The sequence below is a fragment of the Megascapheus bottae genome, chromosome 5 (assembly GCF_031878675.1).
Source record: "Megascapheus bottae isolate mThoBot1 chromosome 5, mThoBot2.hap1, whole genome shotgun sequence".
NCBI lineage: Eukaryota > Metazoa > Chordata > Mammalia > Rodentia > Geomyidae > Megascapheus > Megascapheus bottae.
The window spans coordinates 3,068,431-3,086,896 of record NC_143513.1 but is presented as its reverse complement, the minus strand read 5'-3'; the positions used below and the strand labels follow the sequence as shown (position 1 = coordinate 3,086,896).

General features: G+C 44.9%; 1 protein-coding gene across 1 annotated transcript in view; it reads left to right on the top strand.

Moving 5' to 3' along the window:
• The window catches only part of Pkd1l1 (polycystin 1 like 1, transient receptor potential channel interacting), a 113,447-nt gene extending 97,207 nt beyond the window's left edge, over window positions 1-16,240 (top strand). Inside the window, exons 47-55 of the mRNA XM_090332985.1 lie at window positions 144-274; window positions 1,125-1,359; window positions 3,833-3,937; window positions 4,758-4,904; window positions 7,053-7,187; window positions 8,070-8,300; window positions 9,473-9,616; window positions 10,667-10,837; window positions 16,150-16,240. Coding sequence (XP_090189111.1) covers window positions 144-274; window positions 1,125-1,359; window positions 3,833-3,937; window positions 4,758-4,904; window positions 7,053-7,187; window positions 8,070-8,300; window positions 9,473-9,616; window positions 10,667-10,828 — 1,290 coding nt within the window. The 3' untranslated portion in view covers window positions 10,829-10,837; window positions 16,150-16,240. The remainder of the gene's footprint in view (window positions 1-143; window positions 275-1,124; window positions 1,360-3,832; window positions 3,938-4,757; window positions 4,905-7,052; window positions 7,188-8,069; window positions 8,301-9,472; window positions 9,617-10,666; window positions 10,838-16,149) is intronic.
• The last annotated feature ends 2,226 nt before the right edge of the window (window positions 16,241-18,466 follow it).

The following is an 18,466-nucleotide window of genomic DNA, read 5'->3' as shown; positions in this document are numbered from 1 at the left end:
CAGAGGCTCATTTTCGAGTCTTCTGTACATAGAGTCTTGGTCTTTTGGGCTCCTCCAGTGCACAGCGGGGTTGGGAGGAGTCAGTGTGCAGGCAGACTTGGGCTAGAGATGGACAGCTTCTGATTGGTGGTTTTGTTTCACAGCCTTCCAGCCCATTCTGGATGCTCAGTGAAGGCTCGGATCCCATGTGTAATCCTGCAACCCAAGGCCTTGAGAACCAAAGTGTGATCTCCAGTGATCCTGAGGCCTGTCTGCATATCCTGGGCAGAACGAGGTGGGTATCCTTCACCGGCAACATGCAGAGGAGGTTCCAGGAAGGCTCCCAGCCCAGGCACTGATTAGTCAAAATATGATTTCTTTAAACAATAAAGTCCACTGCAAAAAAAAAAAAAAACAAAAAAGGCAACTGAATGTTCTAAACACTGGACATCTGTCCTCTATTTGTATGTTGTGAAAAAAACAGAAGCCCTCTTCAGCCAGGATTCCATCCAGCACTGTTGCTGAGGGAAGAGGAAAGAAGCAAGGAGAGAGAAACTTACTGTTACCAGCGAGGTCATCCAGAAATAGAGGGCCATTTGTCCAGCCCTTTAATGGTCCAGTGTTAGCTGGGCACTGGTGGCTCATGCCTGTAAGCCTCACTCCTCAGGATACTGAGATCTGATGATTGCTATTCAAAATGAGACCAGGCAGGAAAATCCAGGAGTCAGAAATGGAGCTGATTGGTCAGGTGTGTTGCCTAGCGGTAGTGTGCTTGCCTTATATGCACAAAGCCCTGGGTCCAATCCCTTGGTACCACATACCAAGCTATTGTGGCTCAAATGGTAGAGCACTAACCTTGAAAAAGCCCAAGGACAGAGCTCAGGCCCTGAGTTCAAGCTCCAGTAGTGCCCCCCCCCCAAAAAAAAGTAGAGCTGTAACTTAAGCACTAGAGTACTAGCCTTGAGGGAAAAAAACTCGAGAACAGTGCTCAGGCCCTGAGTTCAAAATCTCAAGACAAAGCTCTGGTGTCATTTGTCCCTGTGCAAGCTTGCATACGGCCTTCTGGGCATCGCACTCCAGCCAGGTTTTGGGGGACTTCCAAGCTTTGCTCGGTCTCCTCCCTCTTAGCACATGCTGCTTTCCAGGTCTGAAGCTAACGTGGGCCTGGCCGCCCTGAGGGCCAGCCAATGGATTGACCAGCGCACCAGGGCAGTATCTACACACTTCACCCTCTACAATCCCGCAGCCCGACTCTTCTCCAGTGTGACTCTGAGTGTGGAGATTCTCCCTATTGGAGGCCTCATCCCTTCTCTCCTAGTGGAATCCTTCAGCATCTTCCACAGTGACTCAGCCCCCCAGTACTATCTCATGCTTCCCAAGGTGAGTTCACCTGCTGCTTCTTTCTGGCTTCCTGAATGAACACAGGGAGGTGGGTCTTCCCCTGGACTGGGAACCCTTACTGGCTAATACATCCTGCCACTCACACCTTCATCAAGTCCCCATTATGCCAGAGGCATCACAGGAAGTCTTGAGGCCCGAGAAACACTGTCCCCCATGTGGAGAAACCAAGTTCATACAAGTGGCTCAAATGTAGGGCTGTCACCTGACTTAGTAGGAGGCTTGGGGATGAGATCTAAGTCTCTCGTGGGTCTCTACCAGCTAGCTTCTGCTGTCTTAACTAAATATAACCATCCCCCCCCCCACACACACACCACCATCCATTCACACTTTGTATGGGTTCAGCTTGCAGTCAGCCGTAGTCAAAATACATGAAATGCAATATTCATGTATATTGCATTATGCATGAATAATTTTTTTTGGTTGGTCATGGGGCTTGAACTCTGAGCCTGGGTGTTGTCCCTGAGCTCTTCATCCCAAGGCTAGCATTCTACCACTTAAGCCACAGGGCCACTTTCTTGAGATAATTCTTAAATTTTAAGTCATTTTAACCCTTCTTCTATTTTTTTTTGTGGGTCATGGGGTTTGAACTCTGGGCCTGGGCACTATCCCTGAGCTCTTCAGCTCAAGGCTACCACCCTACATTTGAACCAAGTCCCACTTCCTGTTTTCTAGAGGTTAATTAGAGGTAACAGTCTCAGGTCCTTTTGTGCCCTGGCTAGCTTTGAACCATGATCCTCAGCCTCCCGTGTAGCTGGGATTATAAGCATGAGCCACCACGCCTGGTCCCTTCTTCTATTTTTATTACTTTGTTGTTGTTGTTTATCTCTTATGGGGCCAAATTTCTAAATTCAACTTCTTTATAGGAAACAATGTAGTATAGGAGGTTGGATGCAGGTTCAAGCATTTATAGGGAGGCAGTCTGGTTAAAAGAGAATACTGTACTAAGTCTGGGTGACTTAAAAGGTTTTTATGTAGCACTGTTCTGGATGCTGGATGTGTAAGATAGAGGTGCTGAGAAGGTGGTGCTTGGGTGAGGGCTACCTTCCTGACTGGCCAGAGCAGCCCTCCTCCTCGTGTCCCCACATGGTGCCTTCATTTTGCCAGTGACTGAGTACAGAGTGCCAGAAATCTCTAGAGATCTCTAACCCTGCAGGACCAGGGTTTGATTCCTCAGTACCACATACACGGAAAAAGCCAGAAGTGGATCTGTAGCTCAAGAGGTAGAGCTCTAGCCTTGAGAAAGCCCAAAGATAGTGCCCAGGCTCTAAGTTCAAGCCCCAGACTGGCAATAAATAAATAAATACACAGAGTGCTTGAGCTCCACACTACACATTGGAAATGAGGAGAGGCACAGCAACCTTCAGTCCAGAGCATTTTGGTGAAATCATAGCAGTGCCATATTGAAAATCATCAGAACCAACACACAGACATCTTAAGGGACAAGGTCTGAATTTGGAATGTCAGGATCTTGTTCATTGCTTCTCCTTTGGCCTCCGGGCTGCTGCCAGCTATTTAACACATAAAGCAAACTTTGCTAAGGTTAGGTTTGTAGCTTTCTAGAGCAGGCTTCTGGGACATTGGGCACATAGCTTCAATGGAGGGCAGATAGGATGGAGACAGCCCCTGCTCCTGGGCTCCAGTCCCTCAGAAAATCCTGATACAATGGAGCTTGGGTCAGTGCAGGAATGCCTGAGGGTTACAAAAAACCAGGGATCTGGTCGCTGGCCAGAGAACTGCTCAAACAGAATGTGGCTGGCCAAACCCTTTCAAAAGCATTATTTGGGGGCTAGGAATGTGGCTTTGTGGTAGAGTGCTTGCCTAGTATGCATGAAGCTCTGGGTTCAATTCCTCAGTACCACATACACAGAAAAAGCCAGAAGTGAAGCTGTTGCTCAAGTGGTAGAGTGCTAACCTTCAGCAACAAAAGCTCAGGGACAGTGTCCAGGCCTTGAGTTCGAGCCTCAGGACTGGCAAAAAAAGAAGAAGAAGAAGAAAGAGGATGAGGAGGAGGAGAAAAAGAAAAGCAAGCAAAGAAAAGAAAAGCATTACTTGGCCAAGAAAACTAAACATAGAGAAGGTTTGTAATAGTGTCCTGTATGTCATATGTACACATAAAGGCTGATCATTTTGAGCATGCTAAAGAGGGAGGGAAGGGCTGTCTGAGAATTCTGTGTTTGCTTTTTGGTGCCAGTACTAGGGTTTGAACTTGGGGGTCTCACATTTGCTCTGCTCTTTCACTTAAGGCTGATGCTGCTTGAGCCACAACTCCAGTTCCGGTTCTTTGCTGGTTAATAGGAGATATAGGTCTTGCAGACTTTCAGGAAAGTTGTGCCTGGGCTGCTTTCCAACTTGGGATTCTCAGGTCTCAGCCTCTTGAGTAGCTAGGAAGTGTGAGCCACTAGTGCCCGACAGAATGTTTGTCCATCTTGCCTGTGTGTGGTCTCCTCACCAGCTGGCCTTCCTGCTTCTCCATGCGGCCAGCCTCTGCCTTCAGCTCTGTGGGATGGCTGAGGAAGATGTCTTCAGCTGGTGGAGCAAGCCCAGAACCTGGCTTGAGGTAGGCTCCTCGGTCACTGCAGTTCTGAAAGAGTAGGATAAGATTATAGGGTCTTATTATTTCATATGTTATAGTGGTACATATTAATTTATAATCATAATTATATACAATATATATTATATAATTATACAAAATTTATTATATTCTCATAACATATAGTTGTATACTATAATGTTATAGTATATTGTGTATTTTTATATTATGTATGCTATATTATATTAATAAACATATATTACTATTTTACTATATAGTATATAGAATACTATATAGTATACTATAACAACATATATTTGTAGATCAATAAATAGTATTACTATATAATATATGGTTTATAAATATATAATCTGTTAATGTAATATATATTCTATGTAATGAATTCTATAATATAGTGTATATTAGTGTATATATTATATGTGATATATATGATTTGGTCTATGTAATATTTGCTATATAATAGATATATTATGATAATGATACAGTTCTGATAAAAAAAAATGTTGTTGGTCGTGGGGCTTGAACGCTGGGTCTGTCTGTGCATTGTCCCTGAGCTCTCCAGCTCAAGACTAGCACTGTACCACAATGCCACTTCTGGTTTCAGGGTGGTTAACTGAAGCTAAGAGTCTCATGGACTTTACTGACTGAGCTGGGTCAAACAGTGATCCTCAGCTCTCAGCCTCCTGAGTAGCTGGGCTTACAAGTGTGAGCCACCCATGCTCCGAGTCTACGTAACATTTTTATAGTTGATTGGTTGCTGCCATGCCCACAGATGTCAGGTGAGTCTTGGAGTTGACTGAGCAACACCTTCTCGCTGGTTTTGCAGATCTCCGGGGCTGGAGCGGCCCTGGCCTTCTTCCTGGCCTCTGGCCACCTCACCACCCTCATGGAGGATGCCGCTGACCAGTTCCGCCAAGGACAAGGACGCTGTCTGGTGTTGGTGGATCTCAGCCAGGTGGTGCTGTGGAATCAGGTGCGCTGGAGGGCACAGGGCCACTCAGAGCCATGCATGGCTGATGCTGGCCAAAGGTCAGCGGTTGTCCAGGTGTGAGATGAGGGACAGTGGTGGTCAGAGCAGCAAGGGTCCTGGAGATCGAGGGGCTTGCTGTGCATGCTGGGTACTCGTGGATCACGGTGGAGCACATCTCATGAGCCTCCTACCCTCTGCAACATGCACAAGTCTGCACAGGATGAGCAGGCAGATGTGTGTGGCAGCCCCTGGGTGGGGCTTTCCTAGGACAGGGACACCATCTCATAGAGACACATGGAAGCTTGGTCTACCTACCCCTGCCTAGTCCTGCTCCACCCCCAGCCACTCCCTTTCCCGACCACGGGCCTCACAGCGTCCCTCCACACCCCTCTGAAGGGCAGTCAGGGCACTGCTTCTACCCCATCATCCACAGCGACTTCACGTGCCTGGGGATCAGGTTCTACTCCCGCCTCACCTCTTCTTCCCCAGCCCCACCCTCTTCAATAGCTCTAGACAGTTTCTCCTCATCTCGAATCTTGCCCCACTCATGGATCTGCTGTCTGCAGTGCAGCCCTGGGAGGCACAAGGTTGGCAGATCTCCACTCCCTGCCCCCCCCCCCCCACGCCGAGCTGAGCCTTGGCTCCGGGATCCCCATCTACTGATCAGAGATGATTTTGTTGGGAGCAACAGAAACCCACCGGCCCTGGGAAACAAGATGTTTCTCCTCTTCCTCTTCCTCTTCCTCCTCCTCCTCCTCCTCCTCCTCTTCCTCCTCCTCCTCCTTCTCCTCCTCCTCCTCCTCGTCTTCTTCTTCTTCTTCTTCTTCCTCTTCTTCTTCTTCTTCTTCTTCTTCTTCTTCTTCTTCTTCTTCTTCTTCTTCTTCTTCTTCTTTTGTCACTTTGAGCCACAGTGTCACTTCTGGTTTTCCAGTGGTTAACTGAAAATAAGAGTCTCACAGACTTTTCTGCCTGGGCTGGCTTTGAACCCCAATCCTCAGATCTCAGCTTCCTCAATAGCTAGGATTACAGGTGTGAGCCACTGGTGCCTGGCACATCACTCCAATTCATTAACAAATGGCTTTCCACTACTAGAAATAAGTTTCAAATGCATCTACCAATCCTAAGATCCCAGGGAAGGACTCTCTGTGGAAAAGAGGAAGGATTTTGCCCACAACAGGGACTAAGCATCCAGACTCTGTCTGGGAATGCTGTTTCTTGTTTTGTTTTGCTTTAGCTTTTTATTTTTTGTGCCCATAATGGGGCTTGAACTTAGGGTCTTGCATTCTTGCTTGGCTTTTTTTTTCAAGACTATAATGCTCTAGTCCTGAGTCACATTTCCATTACCAGCTTTTTGTTAGCCAATTGGCTCTAAGAGTCTCTTAGTTTGGTCTTCCCAGGCTAGCTTTGAACCTGGATCCTCAAGTCTTAATTTGAAAGAGTAGCTAAGATTACAGACATGGGTCAGCAGTGCCTGGCACCATGTGGGTTTTTAAAACATACAGCTGTCATTTCTTTCTCTTGAGCTTATGGTCTCAGTGACCAAAGACGAGACTGTAACCCTGAAGGCATTTCTCAGTGATCCCTGTAGCAGATGAGCAGCCTGCCAATGGCTCTGTGGGGATGGGAAGCATGGGTTGGACCTAGATCTGCCACATCTCCACCTGTGTGGCCTTTGTTCCCATCTCTTTATCTGAGCTGTTGACTCCCAAAGCATAAAATGTTAGTGCTTGTTGTTTTTATAAGGACTGAATTATTAAAAATCAATGGAAAGCATGGGTACCTCATTATCTATTTATTCCATTCATCAAGAGAACACACCATACATTCTCTCTTGCCCCCAAACCCTTGATCAGCTCCCTACAGCACAGCAGATTGTTTGGGAGGAAAAATAAGTAGAGTTACTTTGTTCTGATCACCACAGAGATGGCATGGCCAGGACTCACATGAGGCCTTCTGGAAAATGCAGACTAGTCTGACTTTACTCCTGGTTCCGATTCATTCTTCTCTGCAGACACTGGCACTGGTTTTTCCCCAGGGGATTCTCGGTCTGTGTAATTCCCTCAATTGGTGGATCCTTCACAGGCCTACACACGTGTCTGTGTCTTCCTATCGCTGGTCTGACCAATGATGTGCTGTGTCCTTCTGTCTCAGAGGGTGCAGTGGCTCCGGGGACTCCTCTTCTTCTTCTGGATGTGCAAATGCATTCATGCTCTTGGCTTTCTAAACAAAACAGTGTCCTGCTCCTCCACGATGCGTCTGTTTCTCATCAGAGACTTTGCCCCAGCGGTAAGAAATGGCCTCTTTATCCAGTGACTTCTTTGGCATACATTGACTGCGTGCATCCTGCAATACACTGACACACTCTCAGTAGTTAGAAAAAACAACTGTTTCTCAAAGATGGAACACCATGCAGACTTACCGGCCTCTGATCCATTCTGGTGTGGTTTTAGATGGCTGGTAGTAATATTTATACAATCAATTATGGTGAATCACCAGGACTTAAGATTCTAACACTTGCTCTGCATACCATTATCACTAAGGGGTTATCACTGACGAGTGCTCTCTGAGCATTAGGAGTAGTGTGGGTTGGGGGAGCCCTCGTGGCCCTCTCTAGTTAGCAGTCACTCCAGGTATTGGGCAGGCCATCCAGCGCAGTTTGCTGAGATACAATTCTGTGCACACTGGGTGTGCCAAGGAAATCAGTAGCAGAATGAACCCCAGGGTATGGGCTGGGAAGTGGACAGGGCCAGGATGAGCAACAGAGGCCCCGAAGGCTGGCTTGCACACACCACGTGGCTATGATGGAGATCCAGATGCTGCTGGTTTATCTCACAATGGGCCTCTGGTTTCTCCTAGCCTTTGCTGGGTGTTGGAACTTAAGGATCACACACACACACACACACACACACACACACACACACACACACACACATACACACACACGCAGAAAAAGCCAGAAGTGGAGCTGTGGCTCAAGTGATAGAGTGTTAACCTTGAGCAACAGAAGCTCAGGGACAATGTCCAGGCCTTGAGTTCAAGCCCCAACACTAGCAAAAAAAAAAAAAAAAAAAAAAAAAAAAAAAGGAAAGAAAGCATTTAGAACTCCAAAGGAATCTTCCATTCTAAGAAAAGGTGTCAAAATCAAAGTGCTGAGCCTTCTCCCTGCAGCTGGCCGGACTCCTGGTACTGGTTGCCCACTTCCACCTGCTCCGGTTTCTGCTCTTCACCTGGGCACTGCCGTCTGACCCCTCTGCAGCCCCTGTCCTCTGGATGCCTTTTTGTTATTTGGGAAGAAGTCAGAAGGATTCCTTTCACAGCCTTCCAGAGGCAGGCCAGCGGTCCACGGCTCGCTACTGTGTGGCATTCTTCCTAGTGGTGGCAGCCACATCCTCCAGAATGGTATGTAGACATGTTGGAGACTCCGAAGTCAAGGTTTATGCCGGTTTCATCTGCTGTTGGAGTGAAAGCCCTGTGATGTGCCTGTCCCCTGGGAGTCTGCTTCTCTCATGGCATCTACCTGGACCCTTTGCCTGTGGAATCATGTCTAAAAACTAATGGCCAAATTTAAACCCACATATAATTTCTCCTTTGGTTTCTTCTAGGAGTTTCAGTGTTGTGTTTTACACGTGGGCTGTTTGATTTGGTTTGGTTTGGTTTTGTGCTGATCCTAGGGTTTGAACTCACAGCTCTGGGACTGTCCCTGAGCTTTTTGGTTCAAGGCTTGAGCTCTACCATCTGAGCCACAACTCCACTTCTGGCTTTTTGGTTGGTTCACTGGAGATGGGTCTTACAGACTTTCTTGCCCCAGCTAGCTAGATCCTCAGATCTAAGTCTCTTGAGTAGCTAGGATTACATGTGTGACCCACTTGCATAATCTTTTTCGGATAGAGGCTTATGTAATTTTCCAAAGACTAGCCTGGACTGTGTTCCCCCTATTTTCATTTCCTGGGTAGCTTGGATTACAGGTGTGAACCACCATACCTGGTTTGTTGAGACATGAAATCTAATGAACTTTTTTGCCAGGGCTCGTTACAAAGCATGGTTGTTCCCAATCTCCTCCTAAGAATCTGGGATTACAGGTGTGAGACAACACTCCCAGCTACCAACAGGCTTTTGAACTCATAGAACTCCACTTCAGGGAAGCCATTAATAACCTAGGAACCCACATCAAGCAGCTTTTGTTGGATCATTTAGTTCAACAGCCTGCTGGGCCCCTAACCCCTCTGTATAACTCCTGGGAACAATGCTTGCTCCAGTGATAGTTCACCCACACCCAGAGAAGGCTTCCAGGGGACACCGAATCTGAGCTGTGGAAATATACAACCATTCGATGCTAGGAACATTCTCAATATGATTATTTTCCACTGAGCAGTTCAATTGGCTGCAATATAGTCCAATTCATGTGAGGTATTGTCCTAATTTTGTTTCACCAAGTAAGCTGTTTAAAAGCTCATAAAATTACAGCATCTTATACATCTCCATTTCATAGCTCAGCAAATTAACAAAGCCTTTTTTTGTTTGTTTCCAACACAGAACTTATCTGTGTTATTCATCTGGGTGCTTTCTTCCAGACCTTCTTAAGAAAAAGAAAATCCATACGCCGCCAATCTTTTGTGACACTTCAAGATGTCGCTGCTGACATGTGGAGGGAGGTGCAAACTTTACTGGGACTGGAAAAGCCAAAAGTGGAAGAGACCAAGGAGGCTGAGGAGTGTGTAAGTGTGGCAGCTTGGAGCAGTGAACACAGCCCCACAGTTGGGATGAGTTTTCTTGACAGAATCTAGCTTGATCAAAGCACCACTGTGATTGGACGTGCAGTACCACTGCCAGGACTCCAAATCAATTCTCAATCAGAGAATCTTCTCTTGACCCTCTGGGATACTTGAGGAGGTTCCATGTACATTCTCCTCCTTTACTTATAATTCTTTGTGCCAGTACTGGGGCCTGAACTCAAGGCCTTTCATTCTTACTTGACTTATTCACTCATGGATGATACTCAATCATTTGAGCCACAGATGCATTTCTGGCTTTTGGGTGGTTAACTGGAGATAAGGGTCTCATATATTTCTCTAACCAGGCTGGCTTCAAACCATGATCCTCAGATCTCAGCCTCCTAACTAGCTGGAATTACAGTCACACACCACTGGTGCCCAGCTTTCTTCCCTTGCAGTACAGTATAATCTTTCTAATAATCCTGTGCTGTTGGAAGGTTGTGATTTCTGGTCTTCACCAGTAGGTACTTGTGTATATGCTGGCACCACACACACCCACAAGGCATAGTCTGTCCCCTTTAGTGTTAGTCATTTATTTTGTGTACTGTTACTAGACTCAACTTCTCCCCGGAACATGGAACCTAGGTGCTTTGAGTTTGGCCACCTCAGCTACGAAAGCAGGCATGTTAAGCTTCCCTCAGGGAAGTTCTGAGACCTGCCTGTCACCTGTCATCCTGTCATTCTGCATGTGAAAATGACTTTACTGTGGCATCTGCATCCCCAGCCCTTGGTGCCATTCAATCATTGCTGATATTGTATATTTCATTATTGACTTCTTCAAACTGCTAGTTTTAAATTTTTTTTTCTCCTATTATCTTGAGAGTGCTGCAATTAACCACTGCAGTTTTGTGTGTCCCGCTAAGGGCCCAGGGCCAGTGTACATCTCATTTAGCACAGTCATTTATCCTAGGTCAACAACCCCTAAGTGCTTCAGATAATGAGAAGAGAAGCTGCCCACTGAATGCATGGTTAACCTCACTTCCTCTCCTTTAGCATTACTACCTGGATGAATGTTCACTCCTGATCGATGAGCTTCTAAGGAAGATTAATGGTTTGTCTGACAGCTTAGAACTCCCTGGTCTAGAAAATCAACCCCAAAAGACCATGGAGCAGAGGGTGGATGGTCCTCCACTGGCTGACATTTCACAGTACTAAGTTACTAGGGTAAGACACACAAAATTATTTTTGTCCTTTTTCTTTGCTTTTTTTCTTTTCCTCCAGTTGTGTGACAAGAACTCTGGGTCTGGACACTGTCCTTGAACTCTGTAGCTCGTACTCTACTACTTTGAGTCACACTGTTTACTTCTGATTTTCTGGTGGTTAATTGGAGATAAGAGTCTCACAGACTTTCTCGCCTGGCTGGCTTTGAATCATCATTCTCAAATCTCAGCGTCTTGAGTAGCTAAAGGATTATAGATGTGAACCACCAGTGCCCAACTATCAGTTTTCTTCATTGGGGGGAAAAAAAAACAGGTCAAGTTCTGAAGTTGGTTTGAAATAACTGCTGTTCCAAATAACAAGGTCTATAAGCATAATAACATTTAATTATTTAGATATGATTATATATTGTAATAATATTTGATTATTGTTAGAATAACATTATGTGTAATTTGTGCTCTGGCCAGAGCTGAGAAATGATTCAACTCTAGCCAGCCTGGGAAGAAAGTTCCTGGGGCTTGAATTCAGGGCCTGGATACTGTTTTTTTTTGCTCAAGGCCAGCACTATTTGAACCACAGGTCTACCTCCAACTTCTTTTTTGGGGGGTAGTTAATGGAAGATGAGGGTCTCACACTTTTTTGCCTGGGCTGGCTTTGAGCTGTGATCCTCACATCTCAGCCTCCTGAGTAGCTAGGATTAGAGGCGTAAACCACCTGTGCCTATCATTCTGCACATGTACTATTAGAAACAATTCCACTGAAGTTAAAAAAAAATGATCAGTTTGAAAACCTCACAGGAAAATGCTTTTTTCAGTGCTGAGACTCAATCCTAGGGACTCATACATATTAGACAAGTGCCCTACCAAACGTAGCACATTTCAGTCCCTGAGACATGCTAACTTGCTAATCGTGTGTGTGTGTATGTGTGTGTGTGTGTGTGTGTTGTGCACGTGCGCACATGAGTGTACTTATTCAATTATTTTTTGCTAGTATTGCAGCTGGACCTTCAGGGCCTTGAGTTCTCAATTTGCTTGCTCATGGCTGATGCTCTGCAGCTTATGTCCTGCCTCTAGTCTAGCTTTTTGCTGGTAAATTGAAAATGAAAGTCTCATGGACTCTTGCCCTGACTGACTTTGGATCTTAATCCTCCAGGTCCCAGACTTCTGAGTAGCTAGAATTCTAAACATAAGCCACCATTGTCTGACTTGTATCTATATTCTTTAATTCTTAGAGTTAGGGGGAACTACAGCTGTGTAACCAGGTTGAATAATATTTTGTGCACGCATAAAGACACTGATGTGAGTTCATATGTACTCATATGAACTCATATGTATAGGGATACACAATAACTTCCTAAATCTTAGAGAATTTTTTTCTGGTTAGTTGTGGGACTTGAACTCAGAGCCTGGGTTCTTTTTTGCTCAAGGCTAGGGCTCCACCACTTTGAGCCACAACTTCACTTCTGGTTTTCTAGTAGTTAATTGGAGATCAGAGTCTCCCTAAATTTCTTGCTTGCTTAGGCTGGCTTTGAACCAAGATCCTCAGATCTCAACCTCCTAAGTAGCTAGTATTACGAATGTAAGCCACCAGCGCCTGGCCTTAGAGAATACTTGGATGACACATCCCATAGAAACTCAGATGTGGTATGTTATTTTGTATCACATAGAGAGTTGGATTTTTGTTGTGTTTGGTCTTGATTCTGGAGCTTACACTTAAGGCCTGGACGCTGTCCCATAGCTTTTTCATTCGAGGCTGGCACTCTACCACTTGAGCCACAGCTCCACTTAATGACTTTTTGGTGGTTCATTGGAGATAAGAGTCTCACAGACTTTTCTGCCTGGGCTGACTTTGAACCTTGATCCTCAACTCTCAGCCTCCTGAGTAGCAAGGACTAAGGAAGTGAGGCACCAAGGCCCAACTTGGAAATCTTCTTATGAGGCATGTATTGACGTGTTTCACAGAGGCCATGTGGTGAAGCATGGGCTGGCCCCCAGGACTGTCTCACCCTGTGGCTCCAAGGGAATGTCTGCCACTGTTAAGTGTGTCTCTGTCCTTACTAGTTAGCTGGCTTGGCTGGGAAGGAAGAGGTATCACCATGCTGGAGCTGGCTAAGCCAGCTGGAGTTGGCTGAATGGCCTTTTTTTTTTTTTTTCTGTTGATGGGAGCCCAGAAAACAACCATTTGAATTTCCTGACTTTAGGAAGGTTGTTTTTCATACCCAGCATTAATAATTAAGATTTGTATCTCTATAAACTGGAAGGATTAGATGCCTGGAGCTATCAATAACCATCTGCCAATGATATTGTTCTTTGTGTTCTAAGTGACGCATGGCAACTGAATGCCTTGGGTGACAGCTCTCTCCTCCCCTTGCAGCTGGCTCCCTCCTTCCTCTCCTGTCTCTCCTTCCTCCTTCCCTCCCTTGGCTTTTCTGCAGGTGAAGAAATGTCCTAGCTCTTGCTATGGAGCAGGTGAATGAGTATAGGTTTACATGTATACATAAATGTGCTTGTGTGTGGATACACAATGCATGCATATGTACGTGTGTAGTGTACATATGTGCGATATACATATGCATGTGTAGTATGTATGTGTCTGTGTGTATGGCATGTGTATATGTGCGTACGCACATATATATCGTATATACTGCATATATCCTGTATATACATGTGTTTTCATGCATATATGTGTATATATGAAGATTGCGTGATGAAACCCACCAAATACTGTGTGGAAAGTGGGAATGGAAGGAGGGACTAATAGAAAGGGGACACTTGTTCAAAGAGTATGTGAACTGCCACTCATCTGTGTAATTCTCATAGTGAGTCCTCTGATATAATTAAAATATGCTAATAGAAAGCCTTCCAAAATAATGTCTGTACTAAGTAAAAAAAAAGAAGACAGGGCAAACAATGTTTCAACTCTTTTACTTCTATGAGGTTAGTGGAATTCTCATAGTAAGGGACCAGTGCTAGATCTCAGATCACTGCACTTACAGAAACATATCTGCAATAGCCCAACTCTGTCCTATAGGCTGCAGAGGAAAAGTGTTGACAAGGTAAGCCTACAGGCCTGTGAAGATGGTCAGATGTGCAGAATATAAAATTCGATTGAAGTCATGACTGTAGGCCCTAAATCAATAGGACTCTGTCTTTACTAAAAAGGGAGGGGGGGAACACTTGGAGCAAATGTCATGTAACAATTAGAATTAAGCTGACCCAAGCCATGAAACTATGAGACCCCAAAAAGAGGGCTCTTCACTAAAGGCAAGCTTGAACTTCTTGGACCTCAGGCCCCCCAGACAGTAAGACCAGATTTTATTTTCCCTTTCCTCTTTTCCTTCCTTTCCTTTTCTTTTCTTCTTTCCATTCCTTTCCTTTTTCCTCTTCCTTTTCCTTTCCTTTTCTTTTTCCTTTCCTTCCTTCTTTCCTCCCTCCCTTCTCTCCTCTCTTTGTTTGATTTTTTTGACTATACTAGAACTTGAACTCAGGGTCTCACACTTTCATTTGGCTTTTTCACTCCAGCCTGGCATTCTACCCCTAGAGCCATAGCTTTACTTCCATTTTTTTCCTGATTAATTGGAGATAAGAGTCTCAGGGACTTTTCTGTGCGGGCTGGCTTCAAACTGCCATCCTCACATCACATCTGGTCCAGGCATGAGCCAGGGACCAGAAAGATCATATATATGTTTGTGATACTTTCTGACTGCACAATAGCACATGAATGCAAGATTTTGCTTGTTATTTGGGGAAGATAATTGTCAGAGTTGATAATTGTGCAAGATGTAAGAAGAACTTTAAAAAAAAAAAAGAAGACGCTGATAGCACATTTTAGTCCTTCAGAATTCACCTTGGACAACCCTTGCTAGGAGAAAATTTGGCTCTCGTAAATAACTTGTATCTTCATGGCAACCCAGCAGTCCTGGTTTATGTCCACAGTGTCACAAGTGTTGGTCTAGCACACATGCAAATAGAGGACTGACAATGATATTTCAACTTTATTGGGGCCCTGTCTGCCAGGAGGGAATAAATCACTATCTCTTAGAACCTTCCTTCTCCTGAAATCACCCAGGGCAGACTCAGTATGCATGATCCCCACAGCACAAGAAGCTGTGTCCTCTGCGGTTCTGCCTGGGTTCCAGTTGACTTCCACTTGTAACGTATTCAATATTTGTAAATCATATCCAGACACGTCTTCTAACCTAACAAGCCTTTCTTGTGATGTCCCATCCTGGGAAGGAGTCCCAGATAGAAGTAGAAATACAGAAAAGACTTTAAAAATAAACAAACAACCAAAACCAAGAACCACTAAAAACTATTCCTCAAGATCCCAGGAGTGGGGTGGGAAGTGGCTTAGTGGTGGAGTGTTGATCTAGCATGCACGAAACTCTGGGTTTGATTCCTTAGTACCACATAAACAGAAAATGCCAAAAATGGCATTATGGTTTGGTAGAACGCTAGCTAGCCTTGAGGAAAAAGAAACTCAAGGATAGTGCCCAGGCCTGAGTTCTAGGCTCCTGATAGAAAAATCAGGAGGCTGAGATCTGGGAATCATAATTCAAAGCCAGCCCAGGCTAGTAAGCCTGTGAGACTCTAATAAACTATCAAAACAGCCAGAGGTAGAGCTATGGTTCAAGTGGTTAGAACATTAAACTTTCGCAAAAGAAGCTCAGAGATGGTGCCCAGACCCTGAGTATAAGCCCCAGGACTGATTATCTATCTATCTATCTATCTATCTATCTATCTATATATATATATATATATATCGATATAGATATAGCATATAACTATCTTCTTATCTATCTCTTCACTTGAGTAATATAATAGGTCTTTTTAAAATGCTTTTCACCTGAGCACTGGTACCTCATGCCTGTAATCCCAGCTACTCTGGAGCCTGAGCTCTGATCATGATTCAAAACCAGGCCAGGCAGGACAGTCCTTGAAACTCTTATCACCACCATTCTTAACCACCTAAAGGTCAGAAGTAGAGCTATGGCTCAAGTGCTATAGCACCAGCCTTGAGTCAAAAAGCACCAGCTAAGGCCTTGAATTCAAGCCACAGAAGTGGTGTACACACACACACACACACACACACACACACACGTGTATGCACATGTGGGCATACATTGCTAGTTGTTTCAGTTGTTTCACTGGTATAAACTGAAAAATTAATAGGCCATATTACGGAATTTTCTAACAGACGAGAGAAAGACTCCACCAGAAACGTACGTTTGGGCACCTCATCTCTTTACCCTAGCTCCTGGTTTATCCTTTCCTGGATTATCTGAACCCTTTCAGATAATTAGATAATCTCATCTCCAGGTTCTTCAGGGTCACAATGCCAGTGACAGTAACCGTACCTCTATCCGATGCACTGGTGGAGCTGTGGCTAGAAGAACACATGGGGCGATCTGGCCAAGACACTGAAGCAGAAGCGAGACCATACACGTCACATCAAGGTCAAGAAGCTGACAATTTATTCCTCAAGACCACACATTTCAGATCATGGTCTTGCCATATCCACACAGAAATTGACACTACAAACAGTCTTCTGAGAAGCATGCTGCCTGCACTCACTGCCGTTGCAATCCGACCATTCCTGCAGGGTGACAGGAATGCTGAATACAAGTGGCCTCTGTCTTGCTGGGGGACCCCTGCTCCACATGCTGCTGGGTCAAAGAAAACAGATGGGAACAGTTGTGGTATCAGGCCCAGAACAAGGATGTATCTAGGGCCTTTGGGGTGTGTGTGTGTGGTGTGTGTGTGTGTGTGTGTGTGTGTGTGTGTGTGTGTGTGTGTGTTGGGATTTGAATTCAGGGCCTCGAGGCTATCCCTTAGTTTTGTTTGTTTGTTTTCTCAAGGCTTGGCATTCTACCACTTCAGCCACATTTCTACTTTTAGGTTTTTGGGGGGTTTTTTAATTTGTTTGTTTTGGGGTTTTTTTGTTTGTTTGTTTTGGGGGGTTAGTTTATTAGAGATAAGAAGCTCACAGACTTTCCTGCCTGGGATAGCTTTGAATGGAGATCCTCAGATCTCAGCCTCCTGAGCATTTAGAATTATATCGTAAGCCACTGTATCCAGCCAGAATAACCAGTTTTAGCAGATTTAGCCTTGTTTTTAAATCAAAAAGAGCTAAGGCTCAAAGGAGTTGCTCCTTGTTCCAGTACACACAATAAGTATAAAGGAAGTTGGGATGGAAATCCAAATTCAGCATCCTCACACCGCCACCCATCATTCCCAACCACTCATAATCCGGATGGGGTCAGGATTTCTGCCAGCCTGTCCTGGTGGTCTAAACCAGGAATGCGGTTGGTGTTTTACTGAGTCTGTCTGTGTGTTCAGAACCTGAAATCTTGAAGAGGAAAGGGGTGATAGTGATCAAGATGCATTCTGCTTATAAACTAATAGGTTCCATGGTAACTCTTTGTACAACTCCTTAAAGATAATAAAAAATGTAACTTTGAGTTTTAAAAAATCTGAAATCTTATTTTACAAACTTCCTGTCCTCTCACATTGAGTCTGTTTCTGTGGGTTATCCTGTAGAGCTCATCTATGTAATGAAAGAGACAGAACAGAATCTGATACTCAAGTAAGGGGTTTGAAAGTGTTCAGTCGAGGGCCGGGAGTGTGGCCTAGTGGTGGAGTCCTGGTCTAGCATGCACGAAGATCTGGGTTTGATTCCTCAGTACCATATGCATAGAAAAAAGGCAGAAGTGGTGCTGTGACTCAAGTGATAAAGCCCTAGCCTTGAGAAAGGCCCAAGAACTCAGTCCCTGAGTTCAAGTTCCAGGACTGGCAAAAAATAATAAATAAAATGGTGATTTAATCTGACCTTTGAAGTCAACTGGGTTGCTGTATTTGAATCTATCTGAAAGCACACATGCCTGAATAAGAACTTGCTAAGGACATGGTTGAATTTGGAGTGCCTGCATGTATGTTAGACATGCAGCCGCTTCACAAGGCCTGGTCTGGAAGGCCTCCTCTGGAACATGTGGGGGCAGATAGACAGAATGAGGTCTTCAGGAAGTCAATCACCAACCACAGAGCACTCAATGCAATGCAAACATGGGTTGTTTTTATTAGCATACAATAGCTGTATGGAAGGGCGCATTTTGAAACATTCACATGTGCATACAAAGTATCCAGTTCCCAGTCTCTCCCACCTTCCTGTGTTTACTTCTCCCCTTTTCTGAAAATAACTGCAACAAATTTGCAGGTGTGTGTGTGTGTGTGTGTGTGTGTGTGTGTGCACTGACCCTGGGACTTGAACTCAGGGACTTGCACTCTTGCTTGAGTTTTTCTGCACAAGGCTGGTACCACTGGAACCAGAGCCCCACTTCCAGCTTTTCAGTGATTAATTGAAGTCTCATAGATTTTACTGCCTGGGCTAGCTTCAAATCTCGATCCTCAGTTCTCAGCCTCCTGAGTAGATGGGATTAGAGGTATGGGCCACAAACACCTGGTTTAAACTTTCTAGTTTTTGCTTTTGGGTCGTGGGGCTTGAACTGTGGGCCTAGGCATTGTCCTTGAACTCTTCAGATCGAGGCTACTGCCCTACCCCTTGAGCCATAGTGCCACTTCCAGTTTTCTGGTGATTAATTGGAGGTAAGAGTCTCAGAGACTTTAGTGCCCTGGCTGG